We start from the raw sequence: 22,056 nt of genomic DNA on the forward strand, positions 1-22,056 counted from the left end.
TATTAAGGAATATTCATTAATTAATTCATTTTGTTTAATAAATAGTTATATCATTTTATAAAGGGATTATATTTTACCACATTTAAAATAAAGTAAAAGAATATATTTGTAGGATGTAAATTTCGATAATATTGCGCTTTTGTAAAATTTATCTTATTACTATTAAAATATATTTTGATAATAATCACTTATACAAATTATCTTACATACTGACTTAAGTTAGATATAACGTTTCACATAACAATAAATTTTAGAAAGAATTTATTTCTGATATATTATAACTATATTTAAATAAATTATAATAAAAATAATTATTACAGATTAACATAATATACATTAGCAGAAAAATATATAGAAATAGATATTCTGAAACATTATTATAACAGAAAAACTATGTATGAATTATCAACAATTTTATCATTACATAATTAAAATAAAAAATAGAGTTTTTATAGATTAACATTTGAAAAAATTATAGATTACATTTGAAAAAAAAAAGATTAACGTTGAAACGGTACTTTCATTTAATAAGAAAACAAAATAATATTTGTTTTTAATTTATATACTATAAAACTGCGAGTAATTCTATTTAAATCGATAATAAGTTTTCACTTAAATAAGAAATCTTTCAGATAGTATAGAAAAAAGGGATTTCACAATATTTTCTTAAATATGGAACTTTTAATAAAAATCTTAAAGTTTCGTGAAAACAATTCATGTATTTTATATGTCTGTTTAATTATGACTGATCTACAAAGCACAATTGAACCTGTGGCAATTCTTTTTAATGATATTTGTAATGTTCTATTAAAAGACTATTTTGCATACTTTAAATAGAATTATGTGGTAAATAACCTAAACAATTGCTGAAACCACAAAAGCAGGGTGTGTCACTTAAATGATGGTCGGAATTCACTCCACTGGCATAATTAAAAGTAATTTCTTCTCCATTTTCTATATCTTTAGATGCAAATAAGCATAATCGTGGTGTAACACTTTCAACTCTGACAGGTACAAGATTAGCATTTGGCTGGCAGCTATGATTACTATATCTTCCAATATTGCCAAAATACTTTGGATCTACACAAGTTACAATTATTTGTTCTCCTATATGTTCAGAAACTACAAGAACATAATTCATACTATTGTCATTTTTATTAGCTTCAACCCTGCGTCGTGCTTCATCTATGCTTATTATTTCACCAGCATATTCACAAATAAATTGCCCTTTCTTTATCAATGTCGTTGTTATGAGACCTAAACCCTTTTTAGCAACTTTTATTACTTGAAGACTATTTAATGGACCACGCTGTACCAATCTGTTACCACAATTCTGACTGCATGTACAATAAGGATTACATTCTAAAATTGGTACTGATAATTTTTCTTCAACAATACAATCATTTATATAATTAGCAGAACCACGAGTGCAAGTACACTTTGAGCATTCAAGTGTACATGAACAACCTGATGTAAATACAGATTCAAAATCATCCACATTTATACCTGGACCAGGTATGTTATTAGTTACATACATGACACCAGGTATATCATGAGTATATTCATCTATACAAAGATCAAAGTTCATGCTTACCATATGTTTATATCAATATAAAATCCAAAGAAAGATGATAAATTCTTCAAAAGAAAAAAGAAAGAAAGAGAAGCAGCATAAAAGAAAGAGAAAATTATCTTTGAATAAAAATCTTTTTTTTTCAAGGTATAGAAGTATAGGAATGAAATATTATTTTAATTTTCTGCACTAACCTTTAAAAGTCCCTGTACCGATGACTTGATAGAAGCTAGTGGTATAATTTTATATCCTACATAAATTATAGCACTTATTAAAGTAAATTTAAATGTAAATTTTAGTATTTTACTTGATAATGATAATGGTGGTATACTGAAAAATAAAAAATGTTAAATATATCAGTTTTATATTAAATAAAAAAATAAACTTAAGTTTTTAAATTATTATATGATCATTATATACCTCATGATAGGTGGTATATCAGAAGGTTGAACTTTACCCCAATTTTCAACAATGCCTGGTATATGGCCCAAGCCAACAACGCCAACAACTCTTGTTGGCTCCAAACCCTTGGAAGTATATTCAGGTAAACAAGCCAATTGAAGAGAATATGTTAAATAGATATCTCGTTCTTTAATAAATACTTCTCCTAATACAGGGAATTCTCCACTCATTTTAGCAACCATTTCATCCAAGTAAGCCTTTTGTTTACATAATTCTACGTCCTTTTTACTAATTGGATCTTTTATCTTTATTAAATGCCACACTAATTTTATTGTTTGCCACCAAGATAAAAATCGTACTGTACGTTGAATAGTTATATTGATTGGACGATCTCCCATGTAAAACATACAATATGGAACTTTCTTTGCCTAAAATCAATATTTGTCTTTTGTATCTGTCTTTATATTTATCTAAGGATCTTAAAAATTTTATCTATATTAATATATAAGTGTCTGACAACATACCTCTTCGAAAGCTCTGCGAAATTCACCCCCAGGTGCCATTCCAAGTTCTTTAGTGATATGAGCAACCATTTTTAATAGGAGAATATTTAATAATCCATTATATAAACCATACTCCTTAAAAGTACCATGAATACTCTCTAAAAATATATATAATTAATTGATCGTATATAAAATTATGAAAAGTTTCAGTATGTAATGGCATACAGATAACTTACGAAAATTCAAATGTTTTGCATAATGGTACATTACTTGTTCATCGAGCTGTAATATACCAATCCTAGCTCTACACAGTTCAACAACAACTATATGAGGCTGTACAGCTTGTATTATCTGCAATTATAAATAAAGTTATATATGCACAAATCTATAAAATAAAAACAAATAAAATATGTTCATTGTCCATACCTTTGATACATCATTTTGACTTTCAATACTAAAATGTGCTGTTCCTACTAAATATAGTTTTCCACCATTTGGTGTTCTAAGTAGTGTAACAGTTTCTGGTAATTGATTATCGATATCAGCATTATATTCTTGTACAGATGAATTAACAGATCCTGTTTGATTATCGCTATTCTCAATAGCTGGATCTATGTTGAACATATTATATTCTGAATACAGAAAATATAAAAAACAATACATACAATGACATATTTTTTAATTTCTCCAAAGACAAAAAATCACTATATACTAACAAAACTACCTTTATATTTTTTAATTTTTCGTTTATTTCTACAATATGATGGCATCTTGAATTCACTAACTTATTACTATATTAATGATTACAGTTTCATCCATCAACTCAAATAGTAATGCTTTGTATATGATTAATTAATTAAATTAAAGAAGTCTTACATTACTCCTTTGAAACCTTAAAGTACTACTTATCTTAAACCTTCCACTGTTTATAGAATTTGCCAACATAACCATTAAATATATTTTACTAAATCCAATGCATACAAATAAGGTAATCAAATTTTAAGCGCGAAGATGTTTTATTATTGTTATTTTTTACAACTTATTTATGTAATGTTACAATATAGTTTAAATTAAAATAATCATACTAACCATTAACAACTATATTACTATCTGAACATTCAATATTTTTTCTATTATTGTTATCAATAGAATTAATATTCAATGGTTCAGTTGTTTTTGTTAAAGTAGGAAATTTCATCACAGATTCTTGGGTTGTTATACCATCTTTTTTTGATTCAATTAGAAGTAACTCCTTGGTAATATTCTTAATGTTAGACAAGGGCTGAACTCCAATATCTTCTCTTTTATTTATTACACCCACATGTTTATCTTCTACAGATGATACTAAATCTTTTTGTTCATCTTTTACCAAAGTTTCAACAAACTTACCAATTTCTGATGTCATCTTGTACTTGATAATTGAAGTATATAATAACTAAAAAATAATTTTAATTATTGAATCTTATTATTGACAAAATTTAATTAAAACATATTTTCTTTTATATATACATACATACATACACACACACACACATATATATATATTAATAACCAAAAAATTATATATATATGTCATGCAACTAGTAATCATATATAACATATAGTGATCAAAATATATATATATAATTTATTAAATCATCTATTAATGCATAAATACTTTACATCGTGTAAAATATTTAGTGAATCTTAAATATGTGATATGACAATATTTTGTTATGCGAATGTCAACACTTCTCTTTTATTAAATAATTTAAAAACACGAAGCAAATTAAAATATTTAAATAATAATAAAGAATTTCCTTAAATAGCGTTTAGATTAAAAAATTATTAAAGATATCACATAAAATGTTTATGCAAATATTGAAACACTGCTATAAGATATATTAACCTTAAAATTTTACTGACATCTGTTTAATTATTTTTCATAAACGAAAAAACGTATTCTTTATTTAAAAATTATAAAATGTATGATTAAATATATTCATATAAATATATATATTTAATAATTCTAAATAGTAAATTAATTATTCTATATTGTCTTAGACAAGTTTCATAAAAGCTAATACCTGTTCGATGTACACTACAAATGTAAGATCACATATAACCTTAACCATTCAATAAATAGAGAAAACCAATGCTCGATACTTCTAATATGCCCGTGATATTTATAAAAATATATGTTACTTTATGAATTAAAATAATTTGAATGAATGATTTTTAAACAACAAATTATACCCAGTTAAAGGGAAAAATAAAGTTTTCCTTTAAAATTAATATAATGCAATTAATTATATTTTACACAAATAGGCGTAAAGATGAAATTAGCTACAGGGATTCGATTCTTCAACAAGATTTAATTTGTATATAAGTTTTAAACATATATTTATTATTTAATTTTTGTGATCCACACATTCACACAATTCTTAAAGTTCTTTATATCTCACACATAATAAGTTGTCATTTCAAGCAACATTCAGTAAAAATAATCTTATTTAAGCAGTAATGAATGATTCTTGTTTTGTGCAACTTTGAAGGTATCAAAATATTTTCTATATGTCATAAGAGAAAAACGGTTCCATTGTTTTTCTTGTTTTCAATTTATTCCATAATTTTTTCTTTCTTTTCAAAGCCCACTTTAACAACGTAGCAAATTCCTTTACGTTTTAAATTGGAAAAGTTTAAGGCCATTTTACTTATTTCGCAACGGAGGAAACAGTATTGATTTTGATCATGTATTAGCTTAGTCGCAAAGAAGCTATATTTAATAATATTTTTCAACTTCTAACATAAAAATGCAAAATTATTTTAGTATTGAAACTGCCTAAAGGAGATATAGGATAGTGCACATGATGTTAGTATTTGTATTTTATACTTTGATATATTCCAAATAGAATACTGTGAAATGGAATAGTATTGATATATATCTTTCCATTTTGAATAAGATAATAGATTATATCTACTAATGCACTTTTTTATATCTCCATAGACATGTTACATTTTTTGTTTATAATAATGGAAATTGAAATTTTTGATAAAGCAGTTCTTATAATAGTTACACATAAGTATCTATGGTATAAGTATCTATAAGTTTTATATTTATAAGCTCATAATTATAGAAATATTTGTTCTTTCCACTCGCATAAATATTTTATGCACAATCTATCATCGATGTACTGCATGTAATACTCAATCCCTGTTTCATAGCTTATGTTTAAGAAGTTTGACTAGTTATGCATTGATTCTATACAATAAATAGATATACCTTATTTTTATTCATACTACTATCCAAGTATCGCAATATAATATTAAAATCCATATTTAGTACCTTTTAGTTATGAACATAAATAGGATAAATTAGAACTTGGAAGATATATTTGTATGAAAAGCCTGCAATCATTTATAATCTTATTTCATTGTAGTCATGTAATTTTCTGCTTTTCTTGAAACAATTTTTTTTCTTATAATTATTAACAAAGAAGCTTAATACTTTTCTTTGATTGAAGTTATAATAAAAGATGAAATTATCATGCAACCTAAAAAACTTCAAAGGAAATATTTTTATATCTGTTGGTCAATCGTTTTTAAAAATTGCAGAATTATTTATATAATTATGATATGGTAAAAAAATGCTTAATTATGTTTCTTCTTTTATAAAATAAAGGCACCATGTTCAGCCAAACATCTAGTTTGTTTTTAAAAGTATGTATCTTTATGTGTTTACAGTGCTTGAAAGTTAATTAAAATAAAGTTTGTTTCTTCTCATACTGAATTGAAATTTCTAAGTATTCATTCATTGCATGACAAGGCATGCATAAAATCATATTATTTGATTATAGGTGGAAACATTTGCTTTACATATAAAATAGTAACTACCAATACTTATAAGAAAATGTCCATAAAACTTGGCAAGTATTAACATCATTATTTTATACATAATATTATACAGGATACATTATAATGCACTTAGTGTGTATAGTAATGTTCTTCGTGAATGTTGCAGTAAGAGAATATCTTTTAAAATTTCAGCATTTTTAATATTTGTGAAATAGTAAAAAAAATAGATTAGCTGAAAATAAACATCCCAGAAATTCAATTATTTTGTTTTTTCTTTTTTCTTCAAAAGATGAAATATGAGGTAATTTATATAAATTAATTTTTGAAAACTTTTAACAGAAATTTTTTATTTATAGAATTAAAACTTGACCTAAAATTTGCAAAGCGAGATACAAATAATGTAACTGAGAAAATTCAATTAATGGAAATTTCACAAGAATTATTAATTAAATTAATAGAAATATTATTGTCTATCTCATCCAACTATATATATATTGAATAATACTAAAAATGGATGGATATAAAGTTTCATCATTAGTTGTCACATAACATGTTCCAGCCAACAATTTTCACTTGATTTTTTTTTAATATTTATGAACTTTGAGTATAAGACCAAAGAAAAAAATGTAAGAAAAAGGAATGTAATAAAACAAATTATTAAAATAATAGCTTTTTAACTTTTGTTATAATATTGAATAGTACCGATTATATTTATATATTATATACTGATTATTTTTTCTTTTATATAATTTTCGATGCTCATGAAATAATTTGGAAAAGATATATATGCAAAAATTTATTGCAAATTAAAGCAATATTGCTGATTAAATTAAGATATATGGAGTTTCGAAATTTTTAAAGAAAAATTGATACAGTACTGAAGAAATTGTATAATTTCTTGTTATATTATATTAATTGGAATAGAATTAAATTTAATTAAAAAAGGATAAAATGTCATTAATGCAAAGCTGTATAAAAACAAAGATCGATTGATTTAAAAAACAATCATATTTAAAATTTTCAAGCACTTTACGAATAATAATGTTGACTACTTAATAAATAGTAAGCATTATTTTTGTACTTATATACCCTCTTGTATGTGTATGCTAAGTCAATACGTCATTTATAATAACAAATACAATCTTGAAAAGCAGTATATGAAAGCAGTATGTATACTTCTTATTTGATGAAAATAAAAATCATACTACATACATAAAATATTTGGAATTGTTCATTTATCTTAATTTATCTCTTCAAAATAATACGTAAACAAGCAAAATATAACATCAATTTCAAAATACTCACTTATACCTATTATTCTATCATACAGCAAAAAGACACTTGTGTGTCGACAAATACAAAACATATATTTACTGACATTTATCTTAATTATAATTTCAAATAATTTAAATGCATAGAATGTTTGAAGACACTAACAGTGTCTATTCATTACATTTTGTAGTTATCCAAAGTTCAACAGACATGTACTTTCTTACAAGCCAAGTTAGTGATATATATATATATATATATATATATATATATATATATATATTGGATAGGATCCAAATCTATATATAAATGTGTGTGTGTGTGTATCACACGCGTATACACACAGTTTGATACCACATTCTATTCTTTCAGTAAATTAAAACGATCGCGTTGCTCTGTTTCATCTACATTTATCAGCATTTTGTACTATTCGTTTAAATATACCAAGAGAATGTGAATGGGTTTTAATAGATATCTTTCAACAAAATCGTGATGCTCGATGTACAATTAATAAATCGCATTAAAAAATATGCATATTAGGACATATCTAAAACATGTATGTATGTTTATACTATCTTAATTATCTAATTTACTTCTCTTCCTGTAGGAATATTTTGACAACACCATCGACAGGGCGGATTTCGTGAATCATAGAAGATTATTCAAAAAATTGTGCACAATGGACTTTATCCATGTAACAATCTACTTTTTCACCATTTTTTATTTTCATGCACTTTCCTTTTATAGCTTGAAATTTATCCAATTGAACTTGATTGATTCAGTTTTCTTTGAATGAAAGCAAATAAAAAGCTATTTGTTTTAACTAACCGTTTGAATGTGACGAACACGATCACACTCTCTCTGTTGTTATACTAAAAATGCGAAGAGCGCGATCACACATTTAATGATTAAAGATCTTTCAATATGAGATCATGTCAGTTATTCAAAAATTACTCATTTTTATAAAATCTGATATATTATTCATAAGCCAGATTTATTCTTTGCTTTCAAATATTCAACATATATAGCTTTTTCTATCATAAGCTATTTTTTTACTTCAAGTATTGCATATTTATATTTTTTAAGGAAAACTGGATCGAACAAGTTTTGCATATGCTAAAAGGACATGATAAATTCATGGTCCCATTCATTTAGTGTTTCGACTAGATTATGTAAATTAACAAACTAAACATTTTCTTTTAATAATAAGTTAAACTTGTCATTATAATCATATAAGACAAGATTTGTTTCTCATTTCTTTACATTATGTATTCCTATATCACTTATTGTTAATAAATTTACTTGAATTGTATACAATATGAATATTATGCAAAAATCTTAGTTGTCTGACATTCTGTTAAATTATGATTTATTCTTATATAAAATAATTCGCGGGACTAGTGTGTCTTAATAGGCCTGCATGCTTTCGTGCTAAATACTTCAAAATCTTTATCTTTTATGAGATTATAAGATTATGACGCCTATTCTAACTAAAATTGTACGCCATGATCTTAGATATAATCTCTTTTTATCTTCTATCTTTTTACTCACGAACTTAAAAGCGTAGGCACGCAGTTAGCTCAACTTAATACGTTTAGGTTGACTTGTATTAGATGTATCTGAAAAAAAAAATTTATGTAATTATACCCTCATAAAATTTTAAAAAACAATTAAATATATTAAAACTTGCCTCCATTAGATGTTGCTCCAAAATTATTAATTATTGGACAATTTTGACTTTTCTGCAATAAATTTAATTACATTCATTTTAAGAGAAATAATGTTGAATATTTATAAATCTATTAGTTCTCTTTTCGTTATCTTTTACACTTACATCTCCCATTACTGCAATAGGTGTTGTTCCAGTAGCTATAGCAACTTGATGCTCGATTAAATAAAACATATATTCATCATATAACAATCTAATAAGATGAAAAGAACCAAAGCTGGCAGCACTTCTAAGAGTGAGATCACGAATAACCATTGAGCTATAGAAAGACCATTTGAGTAAAAACTGGCGCGCAGCTTTAGCAAAAGTAGGTTTTTCTTCAAAAGGTTTGAGTACTTGCGTTACAACACTTTTTAGCCAAATTGCCCAATCTTCTAATGAGTTTTGTTGCTGTAGTGTCACTTTAAAATCTGCCTCCAAACGTTGCACCATACCATAATCACATTGACATACCCAAGATGCCTGATTAAAAATAAATGTTAAAAATTTTTAAGATAATAAAGATATAGAAAGTATTATAAATATTTACCTGTTCCTGTACATTATGGAAATCAACTCGATTAAGATCAGCCAACATTTGATTTATTTGACTAGAATTTTGGAGTACTGCTCGTGCAGCTTGAGCAAGATGGTTCAATGATGTATATCGCCTTAATGTTTGAGCAAAGGCAGAGACAGCTGTTAACTGAAAAATCATTTATTTCAATTTATAAGTTATATATTAACTGCGTTCATCTTAAATTTTAATTTTTAAAAAATTGAAAGAAAAAAAAACAATGATTTACAAATATTAGTATTTTTTATAATACCTTAATTTGGGTCATTTCTTCAGGGCAATCAGCCATGGCAGAAATTAACCATGATTCTAATCCTTTTGCAAAATTTCGAATAGATTGCGTTAGTGAACCTTTATAAAACAAAATAATTGTTAATATAAAATAATAAATACGATCATAAATACAATAGAAAAAAAAGGTTTCATATAGCATACTTGGTATTGGTCTTAGTACATTTGGCATTAATACTTCCACTAAGTTTTGATAAAATGTATAATCTACTTTTCTGATAAAATCTTGAACTTCAGAGCATTTACACATTTGATATAATTTGGTCCTGTAAAGTAAGAGAAAGTAAACATTCCCGTGAATTATATGGATATATTGTATTTTTTTGTTATATTTTTCCATTAATTCATGTTATCTTTAAAATAGTGTCTACTTACTTTGATAAATATTTTTCTTCTTCACACTCATCACCATTATTATTATCCTGACTACGCCAAAATTCTCTCCAAAGACTTTCAACAGTTGCAAATTCAAAATTTAAAACAGCATCTAAAAATGCCTCACAATGTTCTCTGTATATACTACGAAAAGTATCTATATCTTCCAATGTACAGTCTTCAGGTAAAGAGGAACCATGTCCAACAAGTATTTCTGGAAATTCAGGTATTGCACCACTTGCTTCGCCAAGATACTGATGATATTGTGGCGGAGAGGTATTAGAAGAAATATTTGTATTTGAATGTGTATTGCTTTCATATGCTTGATCTGGCTTCTGATTAACAAATTTAAATCGTTTAGTTTGGGAATTTGTAGTTTGTTGTTGACGTGATGTACCATCTTCATTCAGCATGACCAAAGGGGAGCTAGGTTTAACACGAATTCCGTAGTAGTGATATTTAGAGTTCCCTCTAAGAATATTCATAAAAAAAATATTATATTACAATACATACATTTATGTTATTTACAAAGTAAGGATATTTTTCAAAGATTCCTCACCGTGTACCTAACCGTCTTGTTCTTAAGCCCAAGAACACGGATCTTATCAGTTTTCCAAAACTTGCAGCATTTACTGGATCTAGTTTGTTTTCAGAACAATGGCGTAAATAATGATTATAAAGTGTAGATCTTGGAAGAGAGACACCATCTGCAGTTTCATAATTCTCCAATAACCAATGTACCTGTTATTTGTCAATATTTAGTACATAAAGTATAAAGAATATGTGTACAGTACATTTGAAAACTATACAGATTTTCAAATCTACGATAATAGAAAACAGCAGTACAATATATAAAAATGCATATAATCTAAAATTTATTTGACTTTTTAATAATACAATAAAGAATATAAAATTATTAGTATAAAGCAAAAGCATCCTTTGTACAGCTATAGCAAATACATGCTTGACATAACATGACTATACATAAGAAAGCTAAGAATTAGGGATCAATAGAGCTTACTGTGGCTTGAGAGACCCTAGTGGCATGCGTCATATTTGCTGCTGCAGCTGCTGCTTCTTCCACGGTAACAGCAGCACTTCCTGAATTACCAGTGATCAAGTATGCCCCGCCACCCCCGCTAACCACAGCCTCCTATCAAACAATCCAACATTCTGATTGCTTGATAAATGCCCAAATAGAAATACAATCCAGGACAAAATGATAATCCACTCAATATTTATGTAGATTCCTAAATACATATGCATACGTACGTACATTTTGCATATATTGTGTATTGTATATCTCATTATATGTAAACATATCAAAGGTCACTTTCATGGAAAGAAATGTAAACAAAAACTGAAATCGGTGGGATAATATGATAGCACATTTGAAATATTTGTAAATTTCAAATTCTTTTTCAATTGTTTTTGAGCTGCCTAAGATAACAAAAGATTCCTAAGCAGTGTTTACTTTAATTTACTTAAAAAGTGGGTAAAGAAAAAACATTAAATAAAAGTAAAATTGACAGAATGCTATTATTATATTTAGAAAGATATTCTATATCTAAAATCTAGAACTATTTAATAGAAGTTATAAAGTACTATTTAATAAAGTCACAACTTATTAAAAAATCCAGAAAATTACGGAAAATAGAAGTCTACTAGATGACCACGAACGTTAATAATATGTGAAAGGCGAGCTATTTTGCGAACAGCTTCTTATTGCAAGGGAACAGCAATGGAAATTGCTAGAGAAGCAGGTGTTGTGACTATGAAAAAGAACGTGCAACGTGCTTTACACCAGTGCAACCACTTGAATTATAGAAAATTGAAATATCGCCTTTTTTTAACACCTCAGCATAAAGAGAAGCATTTGGAGTTTACAAAAATGTATATCCACTAGAAGAAACATTGGAATTAAGTAATCTTCAGTGATGAAAAAAAATTTACTATGATCAGATTGATCAAATGGTTGGCACTCATATTATCATGATTTAAGGAAAGATCAATATATTTTAAATTGGCAAATGGGAAGAGGAAATGTAATAGTATGGATTGGAATTAGATATCACGGAAAGACATTTCGGATCGGATGAACAGTCAGAAATACATAAACTTAATTGATAGATAATTAGAAGAATACGCTGCTCAAATCACGGAGAAGAACGGGATTTTTCAACAATAATACTTCCATATGAAGTGCTAAGATTGTGCAAAAAATATAAAAATTTTGGATTAGCCCAGTAGGTCTCCAGATCTGAACATATAAGAAAATGTCTCAAGTGTGCTATCATATTGTCCCATTGATTTTAGCTTCCGTTTACATTTTTTTCTATGAAAGCAACTTTTGGTACATTTACGAATAATGAGATATATAATATACAATATATGCAAAATAGACATATGTATGCATATGTATTTAGGAAAAAAATATTGAGTGAGCTATCATTTTGTCCCAGATATATTCCAGTAAATCAAATGTATGAACATAATTGCTATTTGTTATATATTGTTCACAGTATAATATACTACAATGTTAAATAATATTTTTTTTTATAACAATATATATATATATCAATTTTTTTGATAACAGAATTTTCAAAAATTACTCATTTTAGCCTATGTTTATCTTTAAAATTATTAACAATACTTATGCAATAGATATATATATATATAAATGTTAAAATCAATTATAAAAAGACATATTTTATATCAATTGTTTAATCAATGAGTACTTGATCTTTAAAAAATATTGTTTGAACCCTGCAATCATGCAGAGTATAGATCCACATGCTTCTAAAAATATGATACAGACATTTTTTAAGTAGCAATAATCATTCAGAATTTCGTAAAATTTACTTAGTTAACAAGAAAAAATAAAAGCAATCAAAGAAGATAAGTACTGACATGCATTAATAAAAATTTTACCGCATTTTCAGTTTGTGGACTAGCTCGAGCAGCAGCAGCTGCAGCAGATATGAGTGTATGTGTTGTTGGATCACCATCTACAACACTTTGCTGGATTAAGTAAGTGCCATTGCCCTGAGATAATAACTGTCCAGTAGTAGTATTTGATCCTTGTGCTGTAACCTAAATATATAATTTTTAACAATATTTTTAATACTTAATAAATAAATTTCTAAAAAAAGAAATATATTAAAATATACACCTGTGCATATGTTACTGGTGTTGAGGCTGGAGTATAATATTGACTTGAGGCAGGTGTATACATTGCACCAGCCTCTCCTACGGCATATACTGGATATGTCCTATAAAAACATAACAAAATAAAATACCACACGAGCTCGAAGCAAATATGGAAATATATTTTAATTATTACATCTGACTATTCGCCGGTATATACGTAGAACCATCCCCTTCAACATATTGAACATAGGTTGGATGGGACACTGATTCGGACCCCACTGCTTCTGCTTCCCCAGATACTGGAACAAATACCATTTTAACATTGTAAGAACAATCTAATTACAGTTTTCTATTGCTACTAAGAATAGCATTTCTATATAGATTTGTAGAATGTGTGTGTGTGTGTTAAATATTTTATATATATATATATTATATTTATATATTATATTTATATATATATATATAAATATATATAAAATAATCATTATAGCACCATGTAATTCTTTCTATATATAATATTAAGTGAAACCTATTTGCAAAAGTAAACACATAATGGATCAAAAACTTCAAAACAATATATTATTTATTAATATAAAAATATTATAAACCAGGGAAAAAGGCATGGTGATCATATCTGCCCTCACCTACTGTCGTTGTGAGGGATGCGTAGGATGGTGAATCACTGGTGTCTAATGTGGTCAGAGTAGAACAGAAGGCATGTTTTTCAGCAGCATGGAAAGGGCCAAACGTCTACTCAAATTCTATATCTTTTCAAATTAATCCATCTACTTTTTAGCATGCATTATTGTGATCAATCCTTTATTATACATTTAAATTCATTAAATCTCTTTGATATAATTAAATTATATCCATATTATAAACTTCTCTCTAATGGTACCAAATTGTAATAATATCAAATCAATTTATAAGATTATATATCAAAGATATAAAAAAGGAATGACAATGTGCTCTTAAATCATAACATGCTAAATGAAAAGTATCATATCCTGTAAGTACCTGTAACTGTTATATAATGAGGAGAACCACTAACAATAGTGCCAGCAGATGTGGATGCAGCGTCACTATCAACAAATGTATGCTGACCAGAGTGAGTAGTATTGACCACTACTTGTGCTGTAACATGTGCTGGGGTACCTGTTGAGCCATTGGAAGAATCTGCAGCTGTTTCAAGTTGATCCTGAACCAACAACTAAAGTATTATTTATAGTATGCATGTTCTCAAGACCAACTGGTTATATTCATTACATTTATTTGAATATAGGAATTAAAGTGTCTTGAAAATGGCATATTATCATTAACAATTGATATAATTCAAGTATTTGAAATGTTATTATCTAATGTTAAAATAATTATTACTGATATTTTACTCTGTAAACATGTTTTCTATCAAACATAATGATTTTCACTTTTTAAAAGTAGGAAGTTATAATTAATAGTTAAAATTTAATATAATATACAATAAAGAGTGTTATGTTATATACCTGAATTGGCTGTAAATTACTTGGACTTGAAGGATCAGGACTAGTAACTACAGTGATAAGCTGTTGGCCTCTGGTAGATTGAGTTTGAGCTACATTAGCACCACCACTAGAACTGGAAGTAGTCACGACAACAACGCTTGGTTTAGGCTCCACCCCTACTGTAGTAGAATTACCCCCACTGCCGTTAGCTCCGGTGGATGCTGTGAGGGCATACTGGGCTCCTGTCGTAGTCATGGCAATTGATGCTAGACTTCCCTCTGCACCCACCGTATCACCACCACCACAACCTCCCTGCTTCTGAAGAGATGAATCTACGACATCACATACACACCATGCTCCCTTTTAAATGTCAATAATATCCAACTTACTTGATACAGGAACATTTAAGATGATCTACTGCTGTTTTATATCAATTCTAATTGTATGGTAACAATATACAAAAAAACAGTATTTAATTTTATACTTGCAATATTCCATTTGAGTTCTTACTGCACATTTATAGTGCAATATGAATTTTCTAAAGAATATTGCACATTAAAGAAATTAATAGATAATTTAAAAGATATTAAGTATATTGTTGCTATTTAAAAGCTTGTTCATATAAAATGAAAAAGTTTATAATTTAATGCTTCATTAAAAGTCTAGAAATGTTGAAAATATGACAACAATATAGCAAATAATATATTACATGTAAATATAAACTTATACTTCTTCATCATTAATATCGTAAAAAAAAATACACATGAAAAAATATATGTAATGAAAGATACCTTTTATATAGGGAGAATGTTTAATAGAGAAAACCGTATACGAATTCATCATTCTAACCTATGCGATACAACAATCATTCGTAATATCTTTCGTTTTTTTACATGTGTATCCCCGATAATCCTAACATCAAAGGGAAGCCCTGAAAAGCTTGCAATATGAACAGGACACGTCATTTCTATTATAACGTGCACACGGTAAAATATATCGGTAACGCGTACCTGTTGGGGGAGCAGGTACCAAACACAAAGTATCAAGGGGAAGAAAATAGGGAGAGTGGAAATAAAACGCACCGTACGCGTGACTGAACAGACGATCTACGTGAAAGGTATTGAATCTATCAGAGGAAAGATTTACATCATGGAAGTAATTAGGGAGCATTATCCTGATGGATTTCATTCTTCGCTTATTCCAATATAGATTAAAAGTAATAGATATTAAGTACATTTTATATACAAAAAATGTTTTTTAATGAAACATTATAAACTTTTCTATTAGTTAAATAATATAATAACATATTTTTTTGTTAATCAATATTTTATAGAAAAATAGTATATTAAATTACTATATTAACTATAGATTAATAAAATATATCATTCATATATTACATTCTATTACGAAAAGCATTATTAAAAGTTTTCAAATAACATAACTATATTCTGTATTCTAATGAATTTGATGATATGATTGATGATCCTTTTCTAATTAGAACATTTTCAAATTTTTTATCTACCAATAATATATAATAAACTTGTTAATGCTAAAAAGTTATAACAGAATATAATAAAATAATTTTTCTTTGGATTTATCTATATCAATATAATAATTTCTAGGATTAATAGTAAAAAAGTAGATGTATTTTCTTTAGCCTTATATTAACAAAAGGTCATAATGTAATAATATGTAATGTATTACATTTAACATAAGACTAAATTTTACAAGTACAATTCATTACAAACTATATTATGTTTATAAAATTTATATTATTTTTTTAATATTTATACTATTATCCGTAAATAAATTTGTATTAGATTATAAATAAAATTTTAGAAATATTAAGATTGAAGTCTTGCAATCGACGAGACGAGTACGAACGTAAATTCGCAAAAATATGTTTTGTCGGCATTTACAGAAAATGCGAAATATTGTATGACAATTTGAAAATATTATGTTTAGAAGAACAGGAAGCATAGAGCATCGACTTTATCTCTCGTTTTGCTCACCTGTCTTCATGAATGGCGTGAACTTTCAACCACAACGCCCGGACGCACTTGCGCGACCGAACGTATCCTATTGCGTGCTCGAGATGGTTTTTTTGCGAGGAAGGAAAACCGTACCTGTCGCTCCACAGAACTGCACAGACGGTGAAGGCACCAAAGAGGAGAAAAAATTGGAGTAATACACTCCGACAAAATTTGTATATTTGTTGTCTGATGGTTGGAGTGTCGGTTGTCTGCTGCTGTGGTCGCCTTGGCTACGGCATCACTGACCGCGTCATGACCAGGAGCGTAACTGCTGCTTTCTTTCCCCTCCGCTTTTTTTCTTTTGATATTTTTTAAACACCATTCTTCCAAAAGGAAATTATAATTAAGAAAGCTTGCATTTTTTTATCAATTAATCTTGTTATATTATATAGTATAGATTTACCTTAAAACTTTTCATTATATATAATATTATATTAAATAAATACTCTAGTAAGTAAACTAGCAATTAATGTATAAATTCCTTAACAAATATGCAGCTTTCCTTGTCATATGTTTTCTTCAATTTCTATTATAATTATAATAGTATCCATTTTTAAAGATAAGTGACTACTATACTCTCTATATATTTAATCTTCATTTGATAACATTTAAATCGGGTTCTTAGTATCTCTTAAGCCGATAGTGAGATAACTGCGCGCATGCTCAGTTCTTATCGCGCTAGTCGATCGAGGAGTTGCTCGATTTTGCTTGAACCCGTCAAATTTACAACCTAAAATCTGACTTTATACTCTCTTATGTTTCCATATATCACATATTGTTATCTTAATTAATGAAATATGATATTAAGATAATTTCTATGATGAGAATTTTTAATTCTTCAAACTACGTGTTCGTACATGTTTACACATTGTAAAAATGATCTCTTTTTCGTATGCAACAGATATATATATTTAATAATAATTGATTTATCCTGTAAAAAAAAAACTATAAAAATATGAAATTCTCCTTTCAATAATAAAATCAGTATCAATTTATTTCAAAAAATATTAAATTATTGTAATAAATAAGCTACAAAAAATAATTTTTACAACCTACTAAAAAATATATGAACACGATATAATAATATAATTAATTTATATAGTTTAATTTCAAATATCTATTTGTGAATTTGATTAAATTATAAGACTGCTTTTATTATAGATCTTCGTATATATGATTCTGAATACTCAATATAATCAATCATTATCGAGACATCGAGCGCTATCTAGGGGTACTGAACGTCTGAACAATAACTAGTTATTCTACTTCGTACCTAAGTGTATGTAGTATTGCATACTTTTAGGTGTTCTATCGAGTATATGAAAAAAACTTTCAATCTAGGGGAAATCAATAAAAGAACAAATTTTTTTCACGTCACGTAATGTATAAGATATATATGATTGTGTGCATATATATACATATATACATACATACATATATATATATATAAATATAGTATTTGAGTATAAATAATAAATGTATTGGCGCACTATGTATATATAATAATGTATAATAAAATGTCGATAATGAAAACTTTGCAGATGGCGTTATCCCTCTAATAGTGAAAAGCAGTAAGAAGATAAAGATAAAGAGTAAAAGAAGGAATTTTGAGACAGAAAATAATTCTCTCTCTCTCTCTCTCTCTCTCTCTCTCTCTCTCGATCTTTAATAAATGTCGCGTAAAAATATACATATATACATTTAAAGGTCTTTCCAGTAGTCAAGCCATTGATGTGAGTTGACTGTTTGTGATCTAGCTTGACGGTATCTGATATCGAATATTATTTTTTACTCAAAATGATGACATCCGAAGAAAAAGCAGAAAATTTGTTAGAGGAGAAAATTAAGGAAGATACAGCTATTTTGGAAATAAGTACAGTGGAAATGGGTGGAGTTGTGAAGCAAGAAAGTCGCGATGGCGATTTTTTCTCTAATTGTAGTACTTCGATGGAAGACTCTGTGGTAAATCATAACTTCAAATGTTAAAAGAAAATTATATTAACTGTTTAGAGAAAAATATTAATATGTTTCTCATTGATTTTTCTTTAGAAGTATAAGCGATTTAAGATACAACTTAATAAGAATAATATATATACTTGATAATATAAATATAATAATATTAGTGAATACAATCTCTTAGATTATATATAATAATTGTATGAAATCTTAAAAAAATGTAAAAATTCATTTAGAATTTTAATCTTTTAGATTGCATCTCCATCTGTTGATAGCTTTTCTACAATACCAGAACAAGATATATCTGATTTTCAAATGGACTTAAAAGATTTAAAAGTAAAAGTAGATAATCCGCAAAAGCATCTAGAAACGTTGGAAACTTACATTACATTTCGTATAACCACTAGAGTAAGTTAAATAATATTTTTAAAAATATAATTTTAACTTTCTATAATTCTGTAAAAAGTAAAATAACACTATAAGTAAAGTAAAATTATAAGATCATATTATAATATATTATAGGTCACACGCCCAGAATATGAAAATGGAGAATATATAGTCTGTAGGCGTTATAATGATTTCATTTGGTTACGTCAAAAATTAGTGGATTCTTATCCTACACATATTATACCTGTAAGTTTTTATAATACAAATAACATTAATAATCAATTATTATATCATATTATAAATAGAACTAAATTCTTATATTATTTCTTATAGCCATTACCAGGAAAACATACATTATTGGCTCAATTAGATCGTTATTCCAAAGAATTTATTATAGCACGTATGAAATTATTACAAATATTCTTAAATAGGGTTATTAATCATCCTATTCTTAGTTATGACAAAAACTTACAAATTTTTTTGACTACTAAACCCGCAGTATGTAGACATAAATATAATATAAATATACTAAGAATTTTTAGTATCATATTAGTGCTTCATGCATTGTTTATATTTATATAGGAATTTCTTATTCATCGTAAAAGTCGAGGAAATATGCTTGTTAAAATGACAGATTCGTTGCAGAACATTACTAGTGTAAATATTATGAAACAGCATTTACCTGAGTTTGAACAAGTTCGTGATTATTGTACATCACTAAGCCAAAAATTATCTACTATAGATAGAATTCACCATCGTATACACAAGGAAAGGCAAGGTATGGTCTAAAATATGGATTAGTATAAAAATTAATGTAGATTAGTAATATTGTAATTATAAATATTATAAATTATTATTTCATAAATAACATTGATTTTCTATTGTTATTAATATACTAGATTATCTGCTTGAATTACGTCAGTTACATCCAATATTTACTTTATGGGCTACTTCAGAACCAGAACTAGCTCCTATTCTATTAGCAATTGCTAAAGCTATAGAGTGCATTGCCATGGCTCAAAGAAAACTTGTAGAGAATCTACCCAATGCAGAACGTGAATATGTAACATATATAGATGCAGTTAAAAATGCTTTAAGCAGAAGAGATTCTATGCAAATTGAATATGAAATAATTATTGATGAAATAGCAAAAAGAAGAGTTGAGAAAGATCAGGTATTTGTGAATGCTATAAATATTCATTTACATAATTAATAATATACGCAGCACATGTACAATTATTCTTCAATATTAATTCTAGTTATATATTATAGTTATAATAATCTCATTATTGCTATTTATTCTATTAATATAGTTACTGAATATTGCAAGTGGCATATCCACGACACAAAGTTGGAGTGGATCACTTTGGAAAGCAGAAACTCGTGATGAGAAATTGGAAAAATTAGGACAAGTGATTCCACGATTAGAAAAACAAGTGGAGTTGCTTCAAGATCGTGTTGGTTGCGCTAATGAAAATTTGCGTAGTGATATTCAAAGGTGGAATACTGAAAAACAAGCAGATTTGAAAACTATGTTAATCACAATGGCAGACAATCAAATACAGCATTATCAACAGTGCATGAATGCATGGGAGGAAGTCCTTGTTGCTCTTAAACTCGATGGAATAGGTTCGGATATCACTGTAGGAGTACCTATTAAAATACCTGTATAAATGCATGGTTAATCATATATTGTCATTTCAAGTATTAAAAAATGTCTATAAATATTAAAATAAGAATTTATCGTAACTTATAAAAAAAAAAGAAACAATCTTAATATAGTTACATTTCTATATTTATTAGTTCCAGTGTTGTTACTCTGGAATAATTTATTGTCCAAGTTTTTATAGCAATTTAAATTATATTTATGCGATAATTGACTTTACTAAACTTAATTATATTATAAAGAAAGTATAGATATGAAGTACATATTTTTTTATATATTTGTTTCAAAAGAATCTGAAAAACTGAAATCCGCCTTTAAAGATTATCGATCCGAGTACTACCTACCTAAGAATATAACTTAATGATACAAACAAAATTCTAAAAAAATAATCTTGTGTAATGGTATTTTTAAATTGGCTTGATTGTAAAATTTTATACTTGATTATACTTCATTATAGATGCAACTTTCAATATATTATTATTACTGATATCATGTAACGTATCACAATCGAAAAGGGTCAAGTATATTTCTCGTTATACGTTTTGCGGAAATAAAATTTTATTTATAATAAATTATAACAATCGAAAGACGACACAGTATTCATTCATTCATTTGTTTAAATATTTATCGGTTATTAGTCAAACCTCGAGAATTACTCGAAATTATTTTCATGTAATATTAGATATCTTATTAAATTATATAAGTAAAATGAAATATATCACATTATTTTTACATAATAATAAATAATCTTTAATGGCGGGCTTCACTTCTTTTTAACTATTTTTTAATTAAAAAAGTAAAAAAGAAGCACACATTATATATTTTCACCTCTTAAATATTTCCAAAAAATA

The 22,056-nt window shown here is 26.9% G+C and overlaps 4 protein-coding genes across 16 annotated transcripts; 1 reads left to right on the forward strand and 3 right to left on the reverse strand.

Annotated features, from left to right (window-relative positions):
- Positions 1-699: 699 nt before the first annotated feature.
- Positions 700-1,597, reverse strand: LOC127069138 (histone-lysine N-methyltransferase SETMAR). The gene has a single exon (XM_051005870.1). The coding sequence runs from the start codon at positions 1,595-1,597 to the stop codon at positions 830-832; it is 768 nt and encodes a 255-aa protein (XP_050861827.1). The 3' UTR covers positions 700-829.
- Positions 1,496-4,708, reverse strand: LOC127069134 (traB domain-containing protein). Of its 8 annotated transcripts, none has more exons than XM_051005858.1 (8): positions 4,545-4,708; positions 3,568-3,913; positions 2,905-3,089; positions 2,715-2,829; positions 2,500-2,636; positions 1,994-2,403; positions 1,768-1,903; positions 1,496-1,638 (listed from the first exon to the last, which is right to left on the reverse strand). In XM_051005858.1, exons 1-8 carry the CDS (start codon positions 4,590-4,592, stop codon positions 1,591-1,593), a joined length of 1,425 nt encoding a protein of 474 aa, XP_050861815.1. In that variant the 5' UTR covers positions 4,593-4,708; the 3' UTR covers positions 1,496-1,590. The 8 variants fall into 8 exon arrangements, with proteins under 8 accessions (XP_050861815.1, XP_050861814.1, XP_050861818.1 ...); XM_051005857.1 differs by having other exon boundaries at positions 2,905-3,110; positions 4,545-4,704; XM_051005861.1 differs by having other exon boundaries at positions 3,868-3,913; positions 4,545-4,697.
- A 135-nt stretch (positions 4,709-4,843) lies between these two features.
- LOC127069131 (DNA-binding protein RFX2) lies at positions 4,844-17,526 on the reverse strand. 6 transcript variants are annotated; one of them, XM_051005852.1, is made up of 16 exons: positions 17,176-17,526; positions 15,185-15,495; positions 14,700-14,892; positions 14,327-14,371; positions 13,876-13,981; positions 13,705-13,804; positions 13,464-13,625; positions 11,554-11,685; positions 11,092-11,273; positions 10,533-11,003; positions 10,302-10,423; positions 10,120-10,217; positions 9,840-9,995; positions 9,416-9,772; positions 9,272-9,323; positions 4,844-9,200 (listed from the first exon to the last, which is right to left on the reverse strand). In XM_051005852.1, the coding sequence occupies exons 1-16, from the start codon at positions 17,183-17,185 to the stop codon at positions 9,157-9,159; spliced, it is 2,541 nt and encodes an 846-aa protein (XP_050861809.1). In that variant the 5' UTR covers positions 17,186-17,526; the 3' UTR covers positions 4,844-9,156. The 6 variants fall into 6 exon arrangements, with proteins under 6 accessions (XP_050861809.1, XP_050861810.1, XP_050861806.1 ...); XM_051005853.1 differs by having other exon boundaries at positions 17,290-17,519; XM_051005849.1 differs by lacking the exon at positions 17,176-17,526 and adding an exon at positions 16,174-16,437 and having other exon boundaries at positions 14,700-14,880.
- Positions 17,527-18,551: 1,025 nt separating this feature from the next.
- Positions 18,552-22,045, forward strand: LOC127069136 (sorting nexin-30-like). Its single transcript, XM_051005866.1, has 7 exons — positions 18,552-19,158; positions 19,405-19,560; positions 19,675-19,785; positions 19,873-20,037; positions 20,122-20,317; positions 20,439-20,713; positions 20,853-22,045. Exons 1-7 carry the CDS (start codon positions 18,994-18,996, stop codon positions 21,210-21,212), a joined length of 1,428 nt encoding a protein of 475 aa, XP_050861823.1. The 5' UTR covers positions 18,552-18,993; the 3' UTR covers positions 21,213-22,045.
- Positions 22,046-22,056: the final 11 nt, after the last annotated feature.

The sequence above is a fragment of the Vespula vulgaris genome, chromosome 14 (genome assembly GCF_905475345.1).
Source record: "Vespula vulgaris chromosome 14, iyVesVulg1.1, whole genome shotgun sequence".
Taxonomy (NCBI): Eukaryota; Metazoa; Arthropoda; class Insecta; order Hymenoptera; family Vespidae; genus Vespula; species Vespula vulgaris.

Bases quoted from the DNA above. Each gene is read 5' to 3' on its own strand.
- LOC127069138 (XM_051005870.1), bottom strand. From the start codon at position 1,597: ATGGTAAGCATGAACTTTGATCTTTGTATAGATGAATATACTCATGAT.
- LOC127069131 (XM_051005848.1), bottom strand. From the start codon at position 16,399: ATGTACTTAATATCTATTACTTTTAATCTATATTGGAATAAGCGAAGA. The intron at 13,982-14,326 runs GTGAGGGCAGAT...TATTTGTTCCAG, and splicing joins ATCCCTCACAACGACAGTAG to TATCTGGGGAAGCAGAAGCA. The intron at 11,274-11,553 runs GTAAGCTCTATT...GACAAATAACAG, and splicing joins CTAGGGTCTCTCAAGCCACA to GTACATTGGTTATTGGAGAA.
- LOC127069136 (XM_051005866.1), top strand. From the start codon at position 18,994: ATGATGACATCCGAAGAAAAAGCAGAAAATTTGTTAGAGGAGAAAATT. The intron at 20,038-20,121 runs GTATGTAGACAT...ATATTTATATAG, and splicing joins TTTTGACTACTAAACCCGCA to GAATTTCTTATTCATCGTAA. The intron at 20,714-20,852 runs GTATTTGTGAAT...CTATTAATATAG, and splicing joins GAAGAGTTGAGAAAGATCAG to TTACTGAATATTGCAAGTGG.
- LOC127069134 (XM_051005857.1), bottom strand. From the start codon at position 4,592: ATGGTTAAGGTTATATGTGATCTTACATTTGTAGTGTACATCGAACAG. The intron at 2,637-2,714 runs GTAAGTTATCTG...ATATATTTTTAG, and splicing joins TGCAAAACATTTGAATTTTC to AGAGTATTCATGGTACTTTT. The intron at 1,639-1,767 runs GTTAGTGCAGAA...TTTCTTTTGAAG, and splicing joins CGGTACAGGGACTTTTAAAG to AATTTATCATCTTTCTTTGG.